The 27,672-nt window shown below is 38.9% G+C and overlaps 2 protein-coding genes across 2 annotated transcripts in view; both read right to left on the reverse strand.

The window, feature by feature from the left end:
* The window catches only part of LOC129438987 (uncharacterized), a 60,010-nt gene extending 42,293 nt beyond the window's left edge, over window positions 1-17,717 (reverse strand). Inside the window, exons 1-2 of the mRNA XM_073863407.1 lie at window positions 17,456-17,717; window positions 16,571-17,375 (exon numbers count right to left, since the gene is read on the reverse strand). Coding sequence (XP_073719508.1) covers window positions 16,571-17,375; window positions 17,456-17,467 — 817 coding nt within the window. The 5' untranslated portion in view covers window positions 17,468-17,717. The remainder of the gene's footprint in view (window positions 1-16,570; window positions 17,376-17,455) is intronic.
* A 1,338-nt stretch (window positions 17,718-19,055) lies between these two features.
* Window positions 19,056-27,672, reverse strand: part of LOC129437104 (uncharacterized) — an 86,451-nt gene continuing 77,834 nt past the window's right edge. Inside the window, exon 3 of the mRNA XM_055195262.2 lies at window positions 19,056-24,159. Coding sequence (XP_055051237.2) covers window positions 22,784-24,159 — 1,376 coding nt within the window. The 3' untranslated portion in view covers window positions 19,056-22,783. The remainder of the gene's footprint in view (window positions 24,160-27,672) is intronic.

Raw genomic sequence — 27,672 nt, forward strand, 5'->3', positions numbered from 1 at the left:
TGGCAAGCTGTGTTTTAATGTCTCATACATTTCTCAAAGTCATGACTGTTTACGTTAAATACACTTGGCATAACATGCATGATTTAAGGTAAAGTGACTCTTTTTTGCGTCAATTCACAATCATTTAAACCATGCAGCTGTTATAGAGCCGATGCCAAACGATCACTGCTACGCGAGGACGCGAAATTGACGTCTTTACAAACTAATACGTTTACAATGTATTACATTGATGAAAAACGGAATTAAACGTGTCATGTTATATATTACTGAAATAAAAGAAAGGGTTTTACGTCTGAATCCCCGAAACATTCCTACCTCGCGTTGATTCACGCCTTCAGAATATAACATCCATTTGCAGTTTTGTACACAAATGTATATGAGAAATATTAATATTCCATTGGATTTAGTATCAAATAATCCTCAGTATATATAGTTTTCAATAGGCACGGACTAAGTTTCGGTCTAGTCACGTGTGAAGGCAAGGCAATTAAACACGCTTTGGCTGCCCTCTAGTGGTAAAAGCTATATGACATTTTTATTTTTACATAGGATTTTATTGGACATTTTAAAGTGAAAATAACATAATATAGACATGTTACTGCAATGTTTTTTTATCTTGGCCATGTTCACATTGGAGTTCCGAGTTCATATTAAAAAAATTATAAAGATATGTTACAGACAATCTGAGATATGAACTACTTCCTGTTTGGGGACTACGCCATAGGTATATTTTGACCTGTTTTGGGCAAATGCTTCCGAAAATCAAAAATCCTTCTAGTAACTTTTGTGAGGCTTGGTCCAAGGATCGTGTACGTGGAATTTCTTGAAGTTTGGACAAAATTTGTGACCTGTGAAACTTTTTAAAGGTTTTGTGTTCTATCCAATATGGTGGCCGAACGACATGGATCTGTGACTTCATCTTCTCAAGCAACTTACACCGGTACTGCCCGAACATTTTAAAGTTTGAACGGTGTCTCTGCGTCAAACGGTCTGGTCGCTAGAGCTGGCCAAAAAAATCTACCCGGGAAAAATAATAAAAATAACTAGAAAATGCATTTCGGGACGAACTGCAAAAGTGTGCTTGCTCTGGTGCCGCCGATTTAGTTTGTGCATCCTCACATTGGAGTCCCAAGTTCATGTACAAAGCTTGGTTTCAATACGTGAAAGCGTTCCTGAGATAAACTACTTCCTGTTTTGGCGGCGTCGACGCACATTTAGTTTTTGCGGTTAACTTATTTACTCACTTAAGTACACATAACCAAAAGTTTATAATATGGAATATAACATTGTTTTATGCAGTTTTTTGTCAATGCTAATTATTTCACGACCTCTATTTAAACTACAACCGCCATTAGAGAAATTATACTTTTAGATTTCGTCAGGGCAGTAAAATCAGGTGTATGTTTGTCAGCGCGATACGCATGCAGTGGTGCAGGTGCTGGGCTGTGAGCGATGGGCGATTAACTTACTATCTGTCTGATTATTTAGGCTTCAACGTGGCAAACTCAGCCTAGATTCATGAAGATTTTAACAGAGGTGGAAAGAGTAGCCAAAAACTTTACTGAAGTTAAAGTAAAAGTAACTAAATAAATAATTACTCAAGTAGAAGTAAAAAGTATGCAATGAAAATAATACTCAAGTAGCGAGTTACTAGTTACTCATGAAAAAATAAATCTAGATATATGCACACACACGCACACACACACGCACGCACACACACACACACACACGCGCACACACACACACACACACACACGCAGTGCCCTCCATAAGTATCAGAACAATAAAGACAAGCTTTTTCTGTTTGATGTGGAGACCAGAAATTGGTAAGATAAATATCAGTATGCCAGAAGTTTAGAATGTCACATTTTATTAACCTTTGTTTATGTTTCAACACATACATGCTTTAACAACAAAGAACAACAGCATTAAATGCTGACTTATGTGTATTGTACACAAATGCACATAAGTGAATCAAACTGATCCTACATATTTTATGCTTTTCATGTGTAAACAGTCAGGACACAGCTCAGTGCCCATTAAAAAAAATAATGTGACAGATTCTGTACTTTTGTCTCATGTTCATCTTTTAATGTTTAGACATTTCTTGACTCCACAACAAACAGAAGAATACTTATGAAGGGCACTTCTACAGTATGTGTAAAACTGCAACATACACCAACAGTACAGAAAAAGAATACAAGCACAGAATAGACAAGCATTTCAAATTAACAAATTAACTTTAGTCTCAATGTTGATGTAGCTTGTAGCTGAAATATCAGACAAGTAAACTGACAACAGTTTTGTATATGTATAAAGTTGGAATCTCCTAAGATGGTCTGAGGACATTGACAGTTTACACTATAACAAAACTCATGTTTTCTTACGTTGTCATGTCACGTGTGTTTTGTGAGAATCACTTACATCATACAGTACATTAAACAGCGAATCAGACGTCAATCATCGAATTCATGGATCATGGATTTTCTTCAATCTGTGCTACAGTGTTTCTGGAGGTTGCACGCGTTTAACTGTGTCTGACGACGAACAGGTCGGCGGTCGCGCGTATGTAATGGCGGGTACATGTGTGAAGTTTTGCTTTTAGTTAAAAGATTGGTAAATTAATTTCCACGTCACCCAACACTGGTTATATTCTGCGTGTTTCTACATAGGTTACGAGTAAAACAGCTTCGGACGATTCCGTGTTTGAAGCGATCTGAACAATTCATTCAAACTGATTCGCGAACCACTCCAAAACATTCGGCCCATCCGCCCTGCAAAGAGTCGACTCAAAAGACCCACCCATTTGCAACACCCTGCAATGAAAACGACCCAAATGAGCCATCAATCCGCGAACGCGCCAGAAACACAAGATAGCAATCCAAAAACAAAATACAAATCTCGCAATCAACCAAAATACCGATGCCAAACGACCACTGCCACGCGAGGACGCGAAACTGACGTCTTTACAAACTAATACGTTTACAATGTATTACATTGATGAAAAAGGGAATTAAACTTGTCGTGCCATATATCACTGAAATAAAAGAAAGGGATTAAAATATGTCTGAATCATATAATTCCTACCTGTATGTGAAAATGCACGTTCTCCAGAGAGCTCGCGTTGATTCAAGCATTCAGAATATAAAATCCATTTGCAGTTTTGCGTCCGAAACCGCATATTGTATAGTGAATAAGATGAAGTTTACGATTCTAAAAATATGTATCCAGGAATCTGTCCATATACGATACGAAGATTGGGTGGCAGCCGAGGTTACTGAGTCCTCCACGAGCTCGCAGCAGAGTCTGAGGGTGTCGCCTCTTCTCCGGGCTTCTCTGCTTTCTCTTCCTCAGCTCTTCGCTGTATTGTGGCTCTTAAAGGAACACCGATTCTCTGAAAAGCTCTTTTAAATTCCATTTTGCCATTTTAACATTAAAACTACATCCCGCCATTGTTATTCAAACTTTTCCACGGAGCAATAGCCTGTTAGCTTAGCTTCTAAAGATGGCTGCCGCTATCTTTACATTCTGTCTAAAAACACGTTTGAACGTAAAGGCTGCCCTCTACTGGTAAAGGCTAATGACATTTTTTATTTTTACACAGGTTTTAATTGGACATTTTAAAGTGAAAATAACATAATATAGACATGTTACTGCAATGTTTTTTTATCTTGGGCCTCTTCACATTGGAGTAAAGAGTTCATATAAACATTTTGGTTAGTAAATGTTACAGACATATTGAGATTTGAACTACTTCCTGTTTTGGCGGCGTTGACGCACATTTAGTTTGGGCTGTGGCGCGCAAACGCTTCCGAAAATCAAAAATCCTTCTAGTAACTTTTGTGAGGCTCGGTCCAAGGATTGCGTACGTGGAATTTCATAAAGTTTGGACAAAATTTGTGACCTGTGAAACTTTTTTAAGGTTTTGTATTCTCTCCAATATGGCGGCCGAACGACATGGATCTGTGACTTCATCTTCTCAAGCAACTTACACCGGTACTGCCCGAACATTTTAAAGTTTGAACGGTGTCTCTGTGTCAAACGGTCTAGGCGCTAGAGCTGGCCAAAAAAATCTACCCGGGAAAAATAATAATAATTAAAACTGCAAGCAGTGATGGAAGGGCCCTCGCACTTATGTGCACCGCTACCCTATGGCATTAGTAAAGCAATAAACCAGGGGGATTGAAATTTCCGTGGATAAATATAGGTGGATATTCAAAGGAACTTTGAAGTGCCACTACTCCTTTATGAAGCAGGTGGCGCTATGATTGTAATTGATTGTTGTAACATTGATGTGTTGAGGCCAGGACCCTTGTCAAACGTATGATGTCTGTGACAGGTCGGACATTGCATGTCTGAGTTACAACAGCTTTCTCATGGCGAAAAATCAAACTTTGACAGGCCACAACGGACACGCCCCTTTAACGAAATGTCTAGATCTTCACAATTTATCATTGTGAAGTCCCTAAGTTCACACTGACCAAATATGATGATGATCTGAATACATTTTAATGAGCAGTAAATCACAGTGTAAAACATGTCATTTCCTGCTTCCAGCAGGTGGCGCTATAACTTACTGAATATTGCCATGTTGATGTGTTCAGGACAGGACAATTATCAAACTTGTGAAGCGTGGGTCAGATTGGACATTTTAAACCTGAGTTAGAACAACTTCCTGTTTCATTGAGAAACACAGAAATTTGGCAAGCCGCCACATACACACCCTCCATTGAAATGTCAAGATCTCTGCAATTTAGCATTGCAAAGCCCTTTAGATGACACTCACCAAATATGATGATTATCTGATTAAATTTATAGGAGGAGTTTTTTAAAATACGAAGGCCAGAAATGGCAAAATTTGCACTCAAATTACAGAGAAAATTCAAAATGGCTGACTTCCTGTGGGGTTTAGAACTTTGCTCCAAGAGACTTTTTTGTAGGTCTTGGGGTGATACATGATCCTACCGCATTTCGTATCTGTGCGATTAATGTAGCGGGGGGGCTGCTCTATTGAATTTTTGTAGGTGGCGCTATAGAGCCATTTTAACACCCCAAGTTCTGAAGCCTATATCACATGAAAATATTCGCCACTTTTGACACGTGTGCAACGTTTCGTGACTTTTTGAGCTCGTTTAGGCTGTCAAAAATGGGATTCATTTAGCGATACTTTGCGAGGCCGCAACGGACACGCCCTTTAACGAAAAGTCAAGGTCGTTGCTATTTATCATCACACAAGGTCTTGAGATTAGACTGATGAAATATGATGTTGATATGGTTAAATCTCTAAGAGCAGTAAGTCACAGCATAAAAGGTGGTATTTCCTGCTGCCTCTAGGTGGCGCTATGACTGATACTGAATTATGCCATGTTGATGTGTTCAGGCCGGGACCCTTATGTAATGTGTGAAGTTGGGGGCAGATCGGACTATGTATGTCTGAATTACAACAGCTTCCTGTTTCATGGTGAAACATCACACTTTGCCAGGCTGCCACGGACACGCCCTTCAACGAAAAGTCACGATCTTTGCAATTTATCACCACAACGGGCTTAAAATCAGTCAGACCAAATATGATGATGATTTGATTAAATCTCTAAGAGCAGTAAATCAGAGCGTAAAACATGGTATTTCCTCCTACCTCTAGATGGCGCTATGAGTAAAGCTGAATATTGGCATTGAAATGTGTTCAGGCCGAGACTCTTATCAAACATGTGAAGCGTGGGGCAGATTGGACATTGTATGCCTGAGTTAGAGCCACTTCCTGTTTCATGGCGAAAATGCTGAAATTTGTCAGGCCGCCACGGACACACCCTCCGACAAAAAGTCAAGATCTCCGCAATTTAACATCGGAAAGGCCTTTAGATGAGATTGACCAAATATGACGATGATCTGATTAAATCTGTAGGAGGAGTTAATTAAAGTATGAAGCCTGGAAATGACCAAATTTGCACAAAAATCAAGCCAAAAATTAAAAATGGCCAACTTCCTGTGGGAATTAGAGCTTCGCTCCAAGAGACTTTTTTGTAGGTCTTGGGGTGATAGATGATCCTACCAAATTTCGTATCTGTACGTTTTTCGTAGCGGGGGGGCTGTTCTCTTGAAATTTTGCAGGTGGCGCTATCGAGCCATTTCTACACGCCCACTTCTGGCGCCTAAGCCACATGTAAATTTTCGCCACTTCTGACATGTGTGCAAAATTTCATGAGTTTTCGAGCATGTTTCGCCCCTCAAAAATGCGATTCACTTTGGAGAAGAAGAAGAATAAATAATAATTAAAACTGCAAGCAGTGATGGAAGGGCCCTCGCACGCATGTGCACCGCCACTCCTATGGCCTTAGTAAAGCAATAAACCAGGGGGATTGAAATTTCAGTGGGTAAATATAGGTGCATATTCAAAGGAACTTTGAAGTGCCACAGCTCTTTTTGTGCAGCAGGTGGCGCTATGATTGTAATTGATCGTTGTAACATTGATGTGTTGAGGCCAGGACCCTTGTCAAACGTATGATGTCTGTGACAGGTCGGACATTGCATGCCTGAGTTACAACAGCTTTCTCATGGCGAAACATCAAACTTTGACAGGCCACCACGGACACGCCCCTTTAACGAAATGTCAAGATCCTCACAATTTATCATTGTGAAGTCCCTAAGTTCAGACTAACCAAATATGATGATGATCTGAATACATTTAGATGAGCCGTAAATCACAGTGTTAAACATGTCACTTTCTGCTTCCAGCAGGTGGCGCTACTACTTTTACTGAGTATTGGCATGTTGATGTGTTCAGGACAGGACACTTATCAAACTTGTGAAGCATGGGTCAGATTGGACATTTTAAATCCGAGTTAGAACAACTTCCTGTTTCTTTGAGAAACACAGAAATTTGGCAAGCTGCCACGGACACACCCTCCATTGAAATGTCAAGATCTCCGCAATTTAGCATTGCAAAGCCCTTTAAATGACACACACAAAATATGATGATTATCTGATTAAATGTATAGGAGGAGTTCGTTAAAATACGAAGGCAAGAAATGGCAAAATTTGCACTCAAATTACAGAGAAAATTCAAAATGGCTGACTTCCTGTGAGGTTTAGAGCTTTGCTCCAAGAGACTTTTTTGTAGGTCTTGGGGTGATACATGATCCTACCGCATTTCGTATCTGTACGATTAACGTAGTGGGGGGGCTGCTCTATTGAATTTTTGTAGGTGGCGCTATAGAGCCATTTTAACACCCCAAGTTCTGAAGCCTATATCTCATGAACATATTTGCCACCTTTGACATGTGTGCAACGTTTCATGACTTTTTGAGCTTATTTAGGCTGTCAAAAATGTGATTCATTTAACGATACTTTGCGAGGCCGCAACGGACACGCCCTTTAATGAAAAGTCAAGGTCGTTGCTTTTTATCATCACACAAGGTCTTGAGATTAGACTGATGAAATATGATGTTGATATGGTTAAATCTCTAATAGCAGTAAGTCACAGCATTAAACATGGCATTTCCTGCTGCCTCTAGGTGGCGCTATGACTGTTACTAAATTAAGCCATGTTTATGTGTTCAGGCTGGGATCCTAATCAAACGTGTTAAGTCGGGGGCAGATCGGACAATGTATGCCTGAATTACAACAGCTTCCTGTTTCATGGTGAAACATCACACTTTGACAGGCCGCCACGGACACGCCCTTCAACGAAAAGTCAAGATCTTCCCAATTTATCATCGCAAAGGGCTTAAGAACAGTCTGACCAGATATGATGATGATTTGATTAAATCTCTAAGAGCAGTAAATCCCAGCGTAAAACATGGTATTTTCTACTACCTCTAGGTGGTGCTATGACTGAAGCTGAATATTGGCATTGAAATGTGTTCAGGCCAAGACCCTTATCAAACATGTGAAGCGTGGGGCTGATTGGACATTGTATGCCTGAGTTAGAACAACTTCCTGTTTCATGGCGAAAACGCTGAAATTTGTCAGGCTGCCACGGACACACCCTCCAACGAAAAGTCAAGATCTCCGCAATTTAACATCGCAAAGGCCTTTAGATGATACTGACCAAATATGATGAGCATCGAATTAAATCTCTGGGAGGAGTTCGTTAAAGTACGACGCTTGGAAATGTCAAAAAATGACAGAGAAAATTCAAAATGGCTGACTTCCTGTGGGGTTTAGAGCTTAGTTCCAAGAGACTTTTTTGTAGGTCTTGGGGTGATAGATGATCTTACTAAATTTCGTATCTATATGTTTTTCGTAGCGGGGGGGCTGTTCTCTTGAAATTTTGCAGGTGGCGCTATTGAGCCATTTCTACTTGCCCACTTCTGATGCCTATACCACATGTAAATTTTCACCACTTCTGACGCGTGTGCAAAATTTCATGAGTTTTCGGGCATGTTTAGGCCTTCAAAAATGCGATTCATTTCGGAAAATAATAATAATAATAATAAACGAAGCAAAAACAATAGGGCTTTGCACCCACGGTGCAGGCCATTCTGGCCTGCTCCTCGGTGCTCGGGCCCTAATTAAAGCTGCAAGCAGCGATGGAAGGGCCCTCGCACGCATGTGCACCGCTACCCTATGCTATTAGTAAAGCAGTTAACCAGGGGGATCTTAATTATAGTGGGCAAATATAGGTGGATATTCAAAGGGAAACTGATGTGCCACACCGCCTGTGTGCAGCAGGTGGCGCTGTGACTGTAACTGATTGTTGTTATATTAATGTGTTCAGGCTGGGACCCTTATCAAAAGTGTGAAGTATAGGGCAGATCGGATAATGTATGCCTGAATTGCAACAGATTCCTGTTTCATGGCGAAACATCACTCTTTGCCAGGCCGCCACGGACACGCCCTTCAACGAAAAGTCAAGATCTTCGTAATTTTTCATCGCAAAGGGCTTAAGATCAGTCTCACCTGATATGATAATGATTTGATTAAATCTCTGAGAACAGTAAATCACAGTGTAAAACAAGGCATTTCCTGCTACCTTTAGGTGGCGCTAGGACTGAAGCTGAATATTGGCATTGAAATGTGTTCAGGCCAAGACTCTTATCAAACGTGTGAAGTCAGGGGCAGATCGGACAACGTATGCCTGAATTACATCAGCTTCCTGTTTCATGGCGAAACATCAAACTTTCCCAGGCCGCCAAGGACACGCCCTCCAACGAAAAGTCAAAAGCTCCGCAATTTAGCATCGCAAAGGCCTTTAGATGATACTGACCAAATATGATGATGATCAGAGTAAATCTCTAGGAGGAGTTCGTTAAAGTACGACGCTTGGAAATGTCCAAAAATGACAGAGAAAATTCAAAATGGCCGACTTCCTGTGGGGTTTAGAGGTTCGCTCCAAGAGACTTTTTTGTAGGTCTTGGAGTGATAGATGATCCTACCAAATTTCGTATCTGTACGTTTTTCGTAGTGGGGGGGCTGTTCTCTTGAAATTTTGCAGGTGGCGCTATCGAGCCATTTTTACACGCCCACTTCTGACGCCTATACTACATGTAAATTTTCGCCACTTCTGACGCGTGTGCAAATTTTCATGAGTTTTCGGGTATGTTTAGGCCCTCAAAAATGCGATCCATTTCGGAGAAGAAGAAGAAGAAGAAGAAGAAGAAGAAGAAGAAAAATAATAATAATAATAAACAGAGCAAAAACAATAGGGCTTTGCACCCACGGTGCAGGCCATTCTGGCCTGCTCCTCGGTGCTCGGGCCCTAACTAGAAAATGCACTTCCGGAGGAACCGCAAAAGTGTGCTTGCTCTGGTGCGGTCACTAACGTGATTTGTGAAATGTTACATTTTAGAATGTTTTTTATCTTGTGCATCCTCGCATTGGAGTCCCAAGTTCATGTACAAAGTTTGGTTTCAATACGTGAAAGCATTCCTGACACACACACACACACACACACACACACACACACACACACACAGAAATGTATACAGGCTTGTAACCAGGGGTGCTTCCAGCATTTAAGGACATCCGGGGCTTAGCACAGACCATTTTATGTAAATACAGGGATAGCTAGCTAGCCTAGAACAGTGGTTCTCAACTCCAGTCCTCGGGACCCACTGCTCTGCACATTTTGAATGTCTCTCATATCTGACACACTCAGTTTAGTTCATGGAATCTATCCTAACGAGCTAATGATCTGAATCAGGTGTGTTAAATAAGGGAGAAATCCAAAATGTGCAGAGCAGTGGGTCCCGAGGACTGGAGTTGAGAACCACTGGCCTAGAACCAACTATAACGGCTGTGCTGCACATGTTCAGGGTTCGACATTAAGACTTGTCCGCTTGTCCGGGACAAGTGGATTTTTTGTAGGACAAGTGTAAGAAAAAATTAGTTGTCCGACTCCTCTATGAAAAATCCCTTGCTCTGCCACTGATTATCAAAACACAAAAAATACATTATATTATAAAACTTTACCCGGACAAGTGACTTTTGTGCATGGACAAGTGAAACACAAATTTACTTGTCCGAAGGACAAGTTCCTCAAAAAGTTAATGTCAAGCCCTCAGTGTTTTCTTATTAAATTTTTTTTAGAATTGTAATTTAAATAATTTTAATTTTTGAGTGAACAATCCCTTTGAAGTGCCATATTTTACACACTAATTTTGTACATAATATACCAAAAATCCTTTAGTACTTAAGATAATCTTAAAAACATGAGACTTAAAGATGCAGTGTGTACATTTTAGCGGCATCTAGTGGTGAGGTTCCAAATTGCAACCAAAAGCTCAGTTCACAGCTCACCCCTCGCTTTTGAAATGCATAGAGAAGCTACGGTAGCCACCACAGGACAAACATGTCATGATTTTGTCCATTAAGACTGTAGAAACATGGTGGCACAAAATGCCGACTTCCATGTAAGGGGACCCTCTGTGTATGTAGATAAAAACATCTCATTCTAAAGTAATAAAAACATAACGGCCATATAAGAGCCATATGAAAGGTCTTTATACACCCCTGATAATATAGTTTTGTATATTATTTTGCATTTCTGTCAAGAGATCCTTCTAAAAATTACACACTGCACCTTTAATGTAGGCCAGAGTTCACGTCACAAAAAGCAGCAGATATAAGCTGCATTTTATTGATCATAAGCTCATTTTTAAAATAAGCGATAGGAAAGAGCGACAGCAGCACTGATAGCCTAATATCGTTTCATTTCTTTACTATTTATGAATATGATTGTGTGTTGAGCGTCTACGACAGGGCTATTCAATTAGTTTGTCATGAGGGCCAGAGATATATCAGTGATGATGACGACATATACATTTAAACATACTCATGTTGTATTTTGAAACTGCATAACAACAAAATAAGTGCATTGTACAATATACTTTTTCTACAAACATGTATTTTCAAACTGCATACAACAAAACTTGTGCATTGTAATATGACCAAGTAGGCTTTATCTACATCCAGACATGTTTGTATTTTGTATTTTAAAACTGCATAACAACATAAGTGCATTGTAAGATACCCGAGTAAGCTTTATTCTACATTTAAAGGTGTAAATAAGAGCCATATCTACTCACTTAAGTACACATAACCAAAAGTTTATAATATGGAACATAAAATTGTTTTATGCAGTTTTTTGTCAAAGCTTATTATTTCACAACCCTTTATTTAAACTACAACCGCCATCTTAATAACTGGCAAACATTAGGCTAGCTTCTAATAAGAGAAATTATACTTTTAGATTTCATCAGAGCAGTAAAATCACGTGTATGTTTGTCAGCGCGATACGCATACAGTGGTGCAGGACAGATGCTGGGCTGTGAGCGATGGCCGATTAACTTACTCGTTTAAATTGCATTCTTTTGTGAGAACGATGACTCGCATAATATTTGAGCCTTTGCTGTATGAGCAAGCACAGAGAAAACATTCGTTGTGGCGTTGACTAATGAATATGGATGATCTCTGTTCTTCTCTTCAATGGAGCGGGGCGTGGCTCTTTATAAATAATGCAGTAACATGAGAGACGGTACATCTCCCTCTTTTAATACAGTTAACAACGAAGTACAATATTTGTTTTCGATTTCACTTACACCATTTAAAAGCAGACATTCCAAGCATTATGTAGACATTTATCTTATGTTTCTATGAAAACAATTCGTTAAGTTACAGCTCATTTTTCTGACGTGTTTCTGAAAGGACGTCACTAAGAGAGAGAGCAAACCCGCATTATGTTTATTTTCTTAATTTTGCGAAAAGCACAACATTCTGTTTTTAATGGGAGTGGACAGAAAAAATACTAGACACTTTAAATTTTTAAATGATGTATAAATCATATATGTAAGTCCAAAATCAGCAGAGTTATCTAAGTCTCTTTGCGGAGTGATTGAAAAATAAAGATTTTGCGGCGCCCGCGCCTCTGTCGACCCAGACTGTGAAATTAATGATAAAAGAAAATATTTCCCTCAGTGATTGACAGCATAATGCAATCAATCGTGTTCCCGTTCAACAGTAGCTAAGCATACGATTTAGATATATGTATCTTCTTACCTGAAGATCATGTAAATGGCATATACGCAGTCTTCTGGCAAAAGCTGTGTTTTTAAATGTGTCATACATTTCTGAAAGTCATGACTGTTTAAATACACTTGGCGTCACATGCATGATTTAAGGTAAAGTGACACTTTTTCGCGTCAATTCACAATCATTTAAATCATGCAGCTGTCATAGAGCCGACGCCAAACGATCACGCGAGCGAGGACGCGATACTGACGCGAGCGAAACTAATACGTTTACAATGTATTACATTGATGAAAAAGGGAATTAAACTTGTCGTGCCATATATCACTGAAATAAAAGAAAGGGATTAAAATATGTCTGAATCATATAATTCCTACCTGTATGTGAAAATGCACGTTCTCCAGAGAGCTCGCGTTGATTCAAGCATTCAGAATATAAAATCCATTTGCAGTTTTGCGTCCGAAACCGCATACTGTATAGTGAATAAGATGAAGTTTATGATTCTAAAAATATGTATCCAGGAATCTGTCCCGCCATTGTTATTCAAACTTTTCCACGGAGCAATAGCCTGTTAGCTTAGCTTCTAAAGATGGCTGCCGCTATCTTTACATTCTGTCTAAAAAACACGTTTGAACGTAAAGGCTGCCCTCTACTGGTAAAGGCTAATGACATTTTTTATTTTTTACACAGGTTTTAATTGGACATTTTAAAGTGAAAATAACATAATATAGACATGTTACTGCAATGTTTTTTTATCTTGGGCATCTTCACATTGGAGTAAAGAGTTCATATAAAAATTTTGGTTAATAAATGTTACAGACATATTGAGATTTGAACTACTTCCTGTTTTGGCGGCGTTGACGCACATTTAGTTTGGGCTGTGGCGCGCAAACGCTTCCGAAAATCAAAAATCCTTCTAGTAACTTTTGTGAGGCTCGGTCCAAGGATCGCGTACGTGGAATTTCATGAAGTTTGGACAAAATTTGTGACCTGTGAAACTTTTTTAAGGTTTTGTGTTCATTCCAATATGGCGGCCGAACGACATGGATCTGTGACTTCATCCTCTCAAGCAACTTACACCGGTACTGCCCGAACATTTTAAAGTTTGAACGGTGTCTCTGCGTCAAACGGTCTGGTCGCTAGAGCTGACACAAAAAATCTACCCGGGAATAATAATAATAACAATAATAAAACTTAAGAAGAACAATAAGTGTGCTTTTGCAAGCACACTTAATAAAACTTAAGAAGAACAATAAGTGTGCTTTTGCAAGCACACTTAATAATAAAACTTAAGAAGAACAATAAGTGTGCTTTTGCAAGCACACTTAATAAGAATAAGAATAATAAAACTTAAGAAGAACAATAAGTGTGCTTTTGCAAGCACACTTAATGATTTACAAGTTACAAAAACGTTAATTATTAATCATGGCAGTGTTTAGGAGAACATATAATAGGCACGTTTGATCAAATAAATATGCTAAATATATTTTCCTTAATGGCGCAAAACTGTCACAGCTTTAGCGTGCAGATGGTTATTTTGGGAATTATGCGCTTGACCAACTTTTTATGCAGATCCCGGGCGCAGAATTGATGAACATAAATCATCCTGTACGCTACGATTATGCCTTCCTGGGCGCAGAATTTATGCTCTTGAAGCACCCTCCATGGGAATCCTCGCTCGATGCAATGAAAAGTTCATAACAAAGAGAATAGATTCGCCCTGTGTTCAGCACATAGTGAATTGCAACCATCCAACGGCTTACTGAGACTTTACAAAATCAGATCTTTAAAATAGCCTACAGTTATCATGTGTGTGCGTTTGTGAATGACGTGTTTCATCTGTCCGCTTCACCACCAGTGCGAATAAGTTAGAGTTTCTGTGAACTTAAATATCTTTAAATGCATTGATTCCTTCACATCACAGACCAGGGCTATTGAATTAGTTTGTCATGGGGGCCAGTTCACGAAAAGCATCTCAAATGAGGGGCCGGCGATATATCAGTGATGATGATGACTACATTTTCCTACAGTTAAACATACTCATGTTATAGTAAGCTTTATTCTACATTTAAAGAGTTAAATAAGAGCCATATCACACTCATTGAGAATTTAACTCATTTACTCACTTCAGTGCACATAACAAAAAGATAATAATATGGAACCTAATTGTTTTATGATGTTTTTTGTCAAAGCGTATTATTACAGTAGCCCTATTTAAACTATAACAGCAATCTTAATAATTGGCAAACATTAGGCTAGCTTCTAATAAGAGTGGTGCAGGTGCTGGGCTGTGAGCGATGGGCGATTAACTGTTACTCGCTTTAATTGCATTCTTGTGTAAGAACAATGACTCGCATAATATTTGAGCCTTTGTCTGCTTTGAATTTTGGAGAAATGGCAGGATCTTTTTGTCTAGTTCACAAAATCGTTTCAACGCGTTTCCTTTAAGACATCTAACGTTAATGTCATTGTGGATAAGCAAGTCATCATTGAGCTGACATATCAGACAGACAACAATTGTCGGAAAAGGCAGTGTTTTTAAGCTGGAAATACAAAAAATAAAGTTAAAACAGCCATAGAGTCTGGTCTCTTAACTCACCACTGTCAGTCATCGCGTCTTGAGACGCGGGGGTGAGCGGGGGAGGCTCGTGTTGTGGACTAAAGCGCGAATATAAACACCTGACACAGCTGCTCGCACCAGTCACGTGACTCGCGCTCTGCAGCTCATGCTGTATGAACAGACGCACGCTCATCAATTCGTTACTGTAGGGCCCGTTTTCTAACTTACTAAATTTATTCTAGAGTCTTTTTTTTACATAAAGAGCCGGATCAAATTACCTTGGGGGTCGGGTTTGGCCCGCGGGCCGCCAATTGAATAGCCCTGCTATAGACTATAGAGTGTATTAAGAAGACTTTGAATATAGTGCATGAAAACATTTATGGTGCTTTTATAATACTTTGTTGTTTTAATCGCTTGTGAGTAACAACTACGGGTAACCAACAGTATCGGAATTGGATCGCTCCTGTTTGTTCAATAACCGATCCAGCAAAAAGGGCCCGGCTCACCCGATACCCGATCCAGATATCGGATCGGTGCATCCCTACTTAAAACAGGGGTCACCAATCCTGCTCTTGGAGGGCCAGTGTCAGAGTTTAGCTGCAACACCTAAACAAACACACCTGAAGCAGCTAATTAAGGTGCTTCAGGTTTGTTTGATTAGGGTTGACCATGTTTGCATAGACCCCTTCAAGGTTTGTAAACATTGAATGACTATCGGGTGCGCGCGCAGCATGGGGTCAAACTGTTCATACAATCGAGGCTTTAAAATTTAATCTAACAGGGCTGAAAAATTATGACTTACCTCAAATGAAGTGAGCACCACAAACACAAGCCTCTTTGATATTTGCATTGTCTCAGTCTGCACGTTAATTTCTTGCAGCCGCAGATGTTGTATTTTTTTGTTTTTGAGATTCTGCATGAATCACGAAAACTTAATGGAAGACCTGGTGCGATTTTCAGAGCCCACAACGTAAGTAGGCATTTTTTACGATACAGAATAACACGCAACTCAATCTGCTGTAATGACTTTTCTGACCTTGACATGCGCAGTGGGAACCGACTGTGACGTGAACGGTGAAGGGGTCTATAATTATTTAAAAAATCATTTGTTTTGGTTTCGCTACAAAAGTGTTCTCTTCACTTAATATTATTATTATATTATTGAACGACTGATGGGCCTTAATTATTTTCTGAGGAAAGGATTGTGAAACTAACTAAAGTCAATGTGACACACAGACGCCTCCAGTCCCGAATTTAATAAAAATATCTAAAAATATGATCTTAAGACAATCGGAGCACTTTGGGGTTAAGGACAATACAGGAGTAAGTGATTTATGATCAAATTATCATTTTAGGGTGAACTAACCCTTTAAGCCCACATGCCTGTTGCTCAATAAGTATTAAAGAGATCTTAAACTCCTTTAACATTTTAGTACTTACACTTTTTGGTCTTTTAATTAGTGAGTTTATAACTGAAAACCCAAAACCGTTGCTCACATGACAGTTAAAAATGTTCAAAACGCAACTATAATTAAGGAGACATACCTGATGGATTAAAATCATCATGTTCCTCATTTCGACCTTCCTCTTCTGTGGGTTCAGTTTTGATTTCTGTGGGCTCAGTTTTGATTTCTGTGGGTTCAGTTTTGATTTCTGTGGGCTCAGTTTTGATTTCTGTGGGCTCAGTTTGGATTTCTGTGGGCTCAGTTTGGATTTCTGTGGGTTCAGTTTGGATTTCTGTGGGTTCAGTTTGGATTTCTGTGGGTTCAGTTTGGATTTCTGTGGGTTCAGTTTGGATTTCTGTGGGTTCGGGTTTCATTTCTGTGGGTTCGGGTTTCATTTCTGTGGGTTCGGGTTTCATTTCTGTGGGTTCGGGTTTCATTTCTGTGGGTTCGGGTTTCATTTCTGTGGGTTCAGTTTGGATTTCTGTGGGTTCAGGTTTGGTTTCTGTGGGTTCAGGTTTGGTTTCTGTGGGTTCAGTTTTAATCTTCATCATGAGGTTCATGCAGTCGATGAGTTTAACTGAACACATCTTCAGTTTGGTCTGCAGGATCTGCTGCTGTTCTCCAGCGTTACAGACAGAATCCAGAGACTCTGTGGAGGTTTGATCCTCCTGTAAGCTCTGTTTACTGTCACACACTGTAGTGTTCTGAGTGTCTGTGGGCTTTGACTCAGTATAACAGAGTAAAGTCAGACTGAGATCGGAGTCCTGTGTGTGTCTGGATTTCTCTTCAGAGAGTTTAGAGTCCAGCAGTGGCTGTGGTGTGCGGCTCTGATCTCTGCTCATCCACACTGAATCCAGACTCCCATCATCAGTCACATACACTGAAGATTCACAACAATCCACATCCTGACAACACACACAGACAGTAAGATTAGAAATTATTTGATGTGTCTGATTTAGGTAAATGATGTTTAAGCTGAACAAACCTCTCGATTCATTGCTATATCTCCTCTTGACCTCAGCTTTGTCTCCAGTACCGCCACCTCTTTCTTCAGCTGAGAGATTTCTGTGATGAAATCATCAATATATCCAGCATGGACAGATCAGTTCCTACTCAATGTCTCAACACTAAAATACACAGAGATAAGAGACTGTTTACACTCAATGAAACACGCAAGAGAGAAAACACTGAGGATACACAAACACATCACACACGCGCTCTCTTTCTTTCTTTCTTTCTTTCTTTCTTTCTTTCTTTCTTTCTTTAGTGAGTTTATCTGCGAACTAAAGAGCTGCAGCGCCTCCTGCTGTACTGGAGAAAGAAGACGGGAAATTAAATGCTGAAGAATAGTCAAAACACCAAGCTTTTAAAGTCATATAGATAGTACATCGTAGGACAAAGAGATTATGATCAGATTAAAAATTCAAACACAAAAGTTTTTACAACGTTGTATTTTCATTGTAAATAAATAATGTTGCAGTACAACATTTTAAAAACGTTTTAAAAACCACACCCTAAATATTAACAAAAAGGATGTTTTATAAACGATGGAAAATTGTCACGTTTTCTTTAGGTAGTAAAAAAAACATAAATCAAAGTCACAAAACTACGAAAACAAAACCAGACCAAAATGCAATAAAGACTAAATCATGTCTGATCTGAACTAAACTTGTGTTGAAATATCAGTTGATGGTTGTCCAGAATAAGTCCTCAATACTCCATCAAACTAAAGGTAAAATTTTGGAGTAAGTAACAGTCTTATCTTATTAAGTGTTTTGTGTTGTTTTTAATCATTGTTATCTGTCAGGTGAACTGCAGTTACTCATCTCTGATGATCAGAAAGTGTCTTCACACATAACTCACAGCTAATGTTTTTATATCTGTGTCTTTCTTTCATCTGTAAACTCACTGGAAGACAGGACAGAAGTTCATTTAACTTCAAACAAAAATATCTCATTCGGACAATATGTGCTTGTTAGATCAACACAACGTCTTCTGATGTTACTTGATTTGCCATAGTTTTATTGTCAGCTATTCAGCTAAAGTTTTTCAAAAACATAAACCCTGCCTTTAAATGTAAAACTTGCATTTTATAGTCAGGACTATACACACATTCAGTAAAGCTGATTGATTGCCTACAAATACATGTCTATATACAAATACCGTAGCAAAACTGTTTCTTTTCTATCATCCTGGTAGGTTATTATTTTCAAATTTTTATCCTTATGGGGCGGCTTCCCGGACAGGGATTAGCTTAATCCAGGACTAGGCCTTAGTTTAATTAGGAAATATAAGTTTTAACAAATATGCCGTACTAAAAACATTACCTGTGTGCATTTTGAGGCAAAACAAAGGGCCCTGATGTATTTTAAGATATGTCAGTGCAAGTTGTTTTCAGTTTGGACAACTCTTAAAAATGTTTTAGTTTAGGACTAGTCTAATCCCTGTCCGGGAAACCGCCCCATTATGTTTTAAGATAATGAATTCTACTGTTTCCTTTTCCCCTAAAATAAAAGAATGTTTTTAAAGAATATGAAGAAATTACTTTAAATCACTCTCTCTTGAATGTGCAAATAAAAGTGCAGTTGAAGTTTAAAGCCTTTATTTTCATCTGTATACATGTACAATGACTTTCTTGCTTTTTTACAACATAACATTCGACTGTAATTGTCATTAAAATACTAATAATAAAGTAAAAAAAACTGTTATACAATATATGGTGTCTGTGCAATGAAAGTGTGACATGTCTGCGTATACGCCTATAGCAGTAGGCAGGAGACGTAATCATTGTAAAAATGAACAAAGCAGTTACTAAATAATCTGAACAGTTCTTTCTCAGTGTGTTTCTATCCAAGCAAAGACATTATGGTCCCATGACATTAAGACTTTGAAACCAATTCTTAAAATCACATAGCACACAACATAAAATAAACGAGTTTAACACATAACAAAAGAGTTTATAAAAGAGATTATAAAATAGTGTTAATTTGTGTTGTTTTCATATTTTATCATTTTTATATATAGTTACAGTATGTTTGCTGCCTGAAAATAAAACAACCACACACATACACAATACAAGTTAGCTCATCACTATTAGCGCTGAAGCAGAGATCATTCAGCAGCATAAAAGAATATCGTGTCACATGCTCAAATGAGCTTATAACACACAAAAATGCCCACGCCTCATCGCAACAAGATATATCGTTATCAAAAATGCACGCGAGTGGTTTCTGGAGAGAGAAATAATGAATAATAAGTAAACTTCAGACACTGCCGAGAAGAAAGTGCAGGATTTCAAACAGGTCACGTGTCTTATGGGACCTTTCCAGTATCTGTGTGAATGCAAAGTTTTTATAAGCTGTCAAATAGTAAAACCCAGCCTTTAAGGAGAAAAAAGTGGATCGACGACTACAGTTCCCCCTAGTGGACGCAGTTCTACTAATAGGAGTACTATGAAAAGTTGCCTGTTTCCACTTTTGTGTCTTTAAACGCTCATTTTTTGAAGTCGACAGCTTATAAAAACTTATTTCTGTGTTCTTTGGCTTGTTAGCTGTACATATTGTCACACAGCAGCTTTTAGGCATTATTTTGTTTTTGTTATAAGCCAGAAATAACAAGGAGGCAGCCTCTCGCAATACAAAGTCAATGGAGACGGTTGGATTGTTTCCCCCCCGGTGGGCGTGGTTATGAATCAGTGCGCTCTGTCTTACATTTTCTGAACGTTCTGAATAGGGGCAGATCTTGATGCGAGATGATTGACAGTAAATGATAACATTCTTTGATTGACAGCTGCACAGGATGAGCTAACGTTAGCTTGCTTTGCTTGTGTTCATAATAACAACAACATGATAACTTTCTGTGTAGTATGTTTATCGTAGTTACCCAAAACAAGCAACAACTAAGCCAAATTATGTTTTAGATATTTTGATCATGAGTCTGTGGGTAAACTGTGCTGAAAAACAGTACTCGAAATCCTCCTGACAAAAGTGCTGGGTGCATATTCAAATTTTTGAGTAGTGGTGTGCCAACTGAGGGCCGCGTTGATGTAAGCAATAAAAACTCCCGGTGGCTTGAATTTGTTGTCCTTGCATCCACATACTGCACAGGTTCTAGTCATCTTTTATTGAGGGTTTTGGTGATTTCCCCTTCAGAGACGGTAAAAGCGAAGTTACTGTTTGGTTCGGTTCGTCTGCTGTCTAACTTTAAGTTACCTTGAGTTGATTTGAGAGCAGGTTGAGTGGTAAAAGAAGCTATTAGGCTTGTTCCACTTCATGCTGTGCCGTAAGAATGGACAGCCAGATGACCTCAAAGTACAGCGCCACAAGGAACAGCAGCCGGATGACGGCAAAGTTCCGCGAGAGCGATTTAAAAGCAAACTCCTCCGTATGATTTCGCAATTATTCGCGGTTCCTTGTGGCGCCGCATGAAGTAGAACATGCCTTAAGGCTGCATCGATCATTGGTTAGTGGGTTGTGCTAATACGCACAATTGGCGCAACGTCATAGAATGTCTATGAACAGGTTCACGCCCACTTTTGGGGGAAATCAGACTAGACCTTCCATTGGCTTCCATTCAAAACAGCGGAACAAAGCAACCTTCGTACACAGCCGGCAGGCGCAAACAACTCATGAAATCACTCAGACCAAACATGTCGAGCAACCATCCGCCCACCCTGCCCGCCATAGAGCGCAAAAGATAAACCAACACATTTAACTTGGTCAATATAAAAACATGTCTCTTTCATTCTCCCAGCATCAAATTTGTGTAACAACGCTCCCTATTGGCCAGAGGTGTCTTACCCGGACATTTACTCGTACCTCTTCGAGTCAACAGGGAAGCAAGTAAATGATTTTACTTGTATTTGAAAGTTACTTCGTATTTATTTATTATGTCTTTATATTTAGAGTAATGAGTGCACTTTTCCGTCCACTCATACAACTAACTGGCCTAGCGATATTTCCAGCAATCACTGGATGGCGTTGTTACACAAATTTGACGCTGTGAGAATGAAAGGGACATGCCTTCTAATTGACCAAATTAAACGTGTCAATGTATCTTTCGCGCTCCATGGCAAGCAGGGTGCACAGATAATTACTCGACATGTTTAATCTGAGTGATTTCATAAGTTATTTACGCCTGCCGGCTGTGTAAAAACGTTGCTTTGTTCCGCTATTTCGAATGGAAGCCAATGGAAAGGCTGCTTTTTTATCCCCCAAAAAGGGGCGGTGACGAAATTTACAGTCAAGTTCCCGGATGTGCCGGTAGTCCATATGACTCAGTTTCACGCAGTGCATTCTGGTCAATTGAGTCTACGAAAGACCGTTACGAAAATTCGCTTCAACACACCATCAATCTAATTTATCGAAATCGTGCAAATTTATTTTTTTCTCATGTAAAATGCAAAATGGAAATAAATTACCCCTGATAACAGGCTAAAATATCTAGGGTTCAATTTCGCTTTAACAGTTTAGCACCTCACCTGGCTGAAAAAATGCTATTTCTAAGGCGTTGACTTCACGTCAGGACGTCACGTGGGTCCCACACGGTGCTAGGCGCTGAAAAGTTCAAGACGTTTGATTAGCTGCTCGGTCAGTCTAGCGGACGTTTATTATTTGCATGTTTTAACCACCATACACAAATAACCCACCATAGATTATTAGGCCCAATTCCAATTCTATTTTATACGCCTAACCCTTAACCTTGCCTCCTAAAACAGTGTGAACAGGGGAAGGGTTAAAAATATTCCCCTTAGAAATGGGACACCACTACTAGACTGTCATATGACATCATACGTCAAAGTAGATGCAATATTTATCACATTGCCACCTTCACCTGCAGTCATATAGTTATAGCCTACAAGTAGCCCTGGAAGCCCAAAAGCAGCACACATCACACCTCTCTAATAGTGATTTAGATGCTCTTCTCCTCAGTCTATTATTCACGTTTCGGTTTTCTACCATTGTTGTAGTGAAAAAAAAATGCTTCCCTGCCAATGACGAGTAATTCCGGCTTTCCGAAATACCGCTATTATCCACCAGGTGGTGCTCTTCCACAACTTATACAACAGCTTTATGTCCGTGTATGTTTTTTATGGATCGGTCTGAATTGGAATTATTGGATCTCTATCAAAAGTCCTTTACAAAAATGCAATTATCTCAGCCTTTTGCTCAAAATTTGGTGTGTTTTTAAGAAACCATCCCTTATTTGAGAGGTGATTACAAGATAACTAATGAAGGTAGGATGAAACTTTTTTTTTGTTTGAAAGCAGAGGGCCTGTTTTTCATTTGATATATTGTAAGTTTTCTGGAAGACATTAAACTTTTGTGAAAATCATAAAAAATGCTGGTGCTGGCTGGCCAGTGTGAACTTTCTGATGGACTCTGAAGTGACTTGAATAATCAAAAGTCTTGTCACACTGAGAGCATTTGTAAGGTTTTTCACCTGTATGAACTCTCTGGTGCCTACGTAAGGTATCCTTTACACTAAAACTCTTCCCACATACACTACAGTGATAAGGTTTCTCTCCAGTATGAACTCTTTGATGAACTCTGAATTGAAATGAACAAGAGAAACTCTTTCCACAGAGACTACAGTGATGATATTTCTTTTCAGTATGAACTCTCTGATGCTCTATGAATTGAGATGAACTAGAGAAGCGCTTTCCACATTGAGCGCAGACGTAAGGTTTCTCTCCATTGTGAACTCTCTGATGTTCTTTTAAGTTAGATGAAAAAGTAAACGTCTTGTCACACTGAGTGCATTTGTAAGGTCTTTCACCTGTATGAATGTTCTGGTGACTTAGTAAGTTTGATTTGCGACTAAAACTCTTCCCACAGACACTACAGTGATGAGGTTTCTCTCCAGTGTGAACTCTCTCATGGAATGTTAAGTTACGTGAATGGTGAAAAGTCTTGTCACATTGAGAGCATTTGTAAGGTTTTTCTCCAGTGTGAACTCTCTCATGGATTTTCAGCTTATAGTTATGGCAGAAACGTTTATCACAGTATGAACACTGATAGAGTTTCTCTTTAAAGTGAATATGCTGGTGTTTTTTGAATAAACGTAAATCCCTAAAGGTTTTTGCACATTCACTGCACTGATACGGTCTCTCATTGGTGTGTGAACGCACATGTCTCTTCAGATCACTTTTATAGCTAAATCTCTTCTCACAGCGAGTACACTCGTACGTTTTTTCTCCAGTATGAACTCTCTGATGATGAACCCTTAAATTAGATGATTTAGAGAAGCTCTTTTCACACTCAGAGCATTTGTAAGGCTTTTCACCTGTATGAATTCTCTGATGAACTTTAAGATTGTGTTTGGTTTTAAAGTATTTTCCACATTCAGTGCAGTTGAAAGGCTTTTCATCACTGTGTGTCCTCATGTGAATATTTAGTTTAGAGGATGATGCACAAATCCTCCCACACTGCTCACAGTGAAACTGCTTCTTCTTCTTCTTCTTCTCTCTGTGGTCTTCTGAATGAAGTTTCTTCTCTTGTAAGGTAGTAAAGCTGATCTCAGATCTGGTGAAGAGTTTCTGTTCTGTGTGTTTTCTCTCATGTCTCTCTAAAAGTCTCTTTGAGCTGAATGTCTTTCCACAGGTGATGCAGGAAAGAGTTTGTGCTGTCAGTCGCTCTTTTGATGTTGAAGACGTTATTTCTATATCCAAACATGAATCACTCTTCACATCTGAAAGAAACAAGAAACGATTAAATTGTCTTTTCACTCTTATTTACACAAAGAAGGATGAAGAAGTGAGATTCTGTATCTTTTTCTAGATTCACAAATATAGACAGAAGACAGGTCTCAGTCCTGTTATTACAGATGGGTCATTGCACATCAAATAAACTAAAATTTGTATACAGCAACAAATTTTTTTTATTATTTTTGTTAATATTTTATTAAAATAATAACAATATAACTAGTGATCAATGACAAAACATATAGGGCTGGTTTTCCAGACAGGGATTAGCTTAAAGGAATAGTCTACTCATTTTCAATATTAAAATATGTTATTACCTTAACTAAGAATTGTTGATACATCCCTCTATCATCTGTGCGCATGCACGTAAGCGCTGGAGCGCGCTGCGATAGCATTTAGCTTAGCCCCATTCATTCAATGGTACCATTTAGAGATAAAGTTAGAAGTGACCAAACACATCAACATTTTTCCTATTTAAGACGAGTAGTTATACGAGCAAGTTTGGTGGTACAAAACAAAAGGTAGCGCTTTTCTAAGCGGATTTAAAAGAGTAACTATATTTTATGGCGTAATAGCACTTTTGGGAGTACTTCGAGTCGGTGCAGTAACACTCTCCCTCTCCCATTATGAGAGTGAGAAGGGGAGCGGACTTTTCAGGCGAGTCGAAGCACTGCCAAAAGTGCTATTACGCCATAAAATATAGTTACTCTTTTGAATCCGCTTAGAAAAGCGCTACGTTTTATTTTGTACCACCAAACTTGCTCGTATAACTACTCGTCTTAAATAGGAAAAACGTTGATGTGTTTGTTCACTTCTAACTTTATCTCTAAATGGTACCATTGAATGAATGGGGCTAAGCTAAATGCTATCGAAGCGTCGCAGCACGCTCCAGCGCTTACGTGCACGCACACAGATGATAGAGGGATGTATCAACAATTCTTAGTTAAGGTAATAACATTTTAATATTGAAAATGAGTAGACTATTCCTTTAAATCAGGACTGGGCCTTATGAAATATAATTCGTTTTAACAAACATGCCTTACTAAAAACATTACTGGTGTGCATTTTGAGGCCAAACAAAGGGCACTGATGTATTTTATGATATGTCAGTGCAAGTTGTTTTCAGTTTGAACAGCTCTTACATTTATTTTAGTCTAGGACTAGTCTGATCACTGTCTGGGAAATCGCGCCTTAATGTAATGCATGATTATTTGTGAGTAATCCACATTTTTGTAGGAGTCGTCCAACGGAGCAATATTTTTTTATTTGTACAGACAAGGACTTTCAGAATCCTTGTTGCATTATATGATGACACTTCTAGAATGGGATGAAGTATTTTTAAAGGGATAGTTCACCCCAAAATGATCACTTTTCCCTGGGTCGTTCTAAACCCCCAAGTGCTCCGATTGTCTTCAGTAGAGATCGACCGATAATGTTTTTTTTAACCGATACCGACTATTTGGAACTTATTTGTCTGATAACCAATATGCTGAACCAATTTTTATTTACTGTTATATTACTGTTTTTAACACAATTACAACAACACTACTTAACTGAACAAACCGTTATAATAGTAAAAATCAATCCCTCTTTGCATATAAGGTAATAAACAGAGCCCGACCGATTTATCGTTTTGCCGATTTTATCGGCCATATGAGAATGTCGCAGATATATCTGTATCGGCGTGTAAGCCACAGATATGCAGCCGATACGAACGTTTTTCACAGAACAAAGAAATGTTTTTGAATGATGCAAGTACTTGTTTGTCCAGCAGAGCGCCCTCAACTGTTTTGGTACTGGTGACCCAGGTCACTGTGAAGTGACACCAGACAACCCCCTTGTCATTTATTTTAGTCATTGGTCTCTCAGTTCAGGCAGCGGCAGTCACGCGGTGTCTTCACAACATTTTTTCTAGGGCTGGGCAAAAAAAATCTATTTCTCGATTAATCTTTTTTTTTTAACATGGTCGATTCAGAATCGATTCTCAAAGAGCAGAATCAATTTTTTTCTGAATGTAAGATTAACGTTAATCAAATTACTAGTCTTCTTCACTAGATGTCACCCTCTTTTTTGCCTTGCGCAATGTTACCAAGGAGCCTGTCATTCTTTCATTCAGTGCTTAAAATGGAGGTTTTAGGTGCTTCATAGTTCGTTGATGCCACTTTCACACCCCCTTTCTCGGTCAAATAGGCACCAAATTCAAAATGTATGTTATATTTCGACTACAAATACGACAAATTTTCAATAAAGATTAATGTTTCCACAGGTGAAATGGTCCTTTAAATCTATATTCATTGAGTTGAATTGAGTATAAAAACCGTCCCGAGAACCGGAATCGAATCGAGAATCGAAATCGAATTGATTTGATAGCTTGTGAATCGAAATTGAATCGATCTGGAACATCTGAATCGATACCCAGCCCTAATTTTTACACCTGGTTATTAAGACACCTTCGGTCGATTGGATTAGAAGTGGAACGAGAGAGACACATTGCTGTTTACACTTTGTTTTTAATCTGCCTCTTTTGTCCAGTGCACTTCACGCTCCCGCTCTATAGGTGGCGCAGAGAGACAGACATCCATAGCCAACAGTCACCAAACGGCACCAGTAGAAGATCGCCTCGAACGTAAAGCGCGTTTCCTGCTTTGGCATTCACGCTAATAGTGTTTTAAATAAATACTGTTCAGTTTCTTGCAAAAACAGATTAATTTGCTTCACAAGACGTCAATATGTCACACGGAGTTATGGGGGATTACTTTTGTATTGGATATATATGCTTTAGGATCAGTTGACTTGCATAACGGAGCACTGGGGTTTCTGCAAAATAACTGGATGGTGAAACATACTGGATGGTGTAAGTGTTAGTAAATAAACTTGATTTTAAAGGCATTCCATGCAGTTTGACTTTTTGTCAAACAGCGACCCCTAGAGTCACTGGGGAAAACTTGCAACTGTCATAATTTCGCACCCCCACTCTGTACGTACCTGTAAGGATAGTGTTGGGCGTGAATATGCAGCGATGGACTCCGAAGATAATGACCAGGTAATGTTCCACAATTTCATACAAATATTAGGCTACTGCATGTCTACTAAACTACAGATGATGGTAATAGGATAATAAGAAGTTTATGCCAAGTGTAGACAGAGTAGACACATAATAATAAAGTAGCCTACCGCATTTGCTGGCTTATTACGTTTTTACAAGATTGCAGCTTAATCACAAAAAAACAGTATATAGTCTAACGTTATGTCTACTGTATAATTTCATTTGTTTTTTAATTGTAAACATTACAAAATGCATTGACAAAGTTAATTACAGTGCATTGAAAATGCGCTGTACTGTTGTTACTGGGCTTTTTATTATTATTATTATGTTGGCTTGACAAAGCCAACATACTGTTCTTCGATCTAAGCTTATTAGTGGTGCTTGCATTTATGCAAGGCATCACTATTACTATTGCTCATACTTATTATTATTATTTATAATTAGTGGTGCTTGC

Source organism: Misgurnus anguillicaudatus, chromosome 24, assembly GCF_027580225.2.
Source record: "Misgurnus anguillicaudatus chromosome 24, ASM2758022v2, whole genome shotgun sequence".
NCBI lineage: Eukaryota > Metazoa > Chordata > Actinopteri > Cypriniformes > Cobitidae > Misgurnus > Misgurnus anguillicaudatus.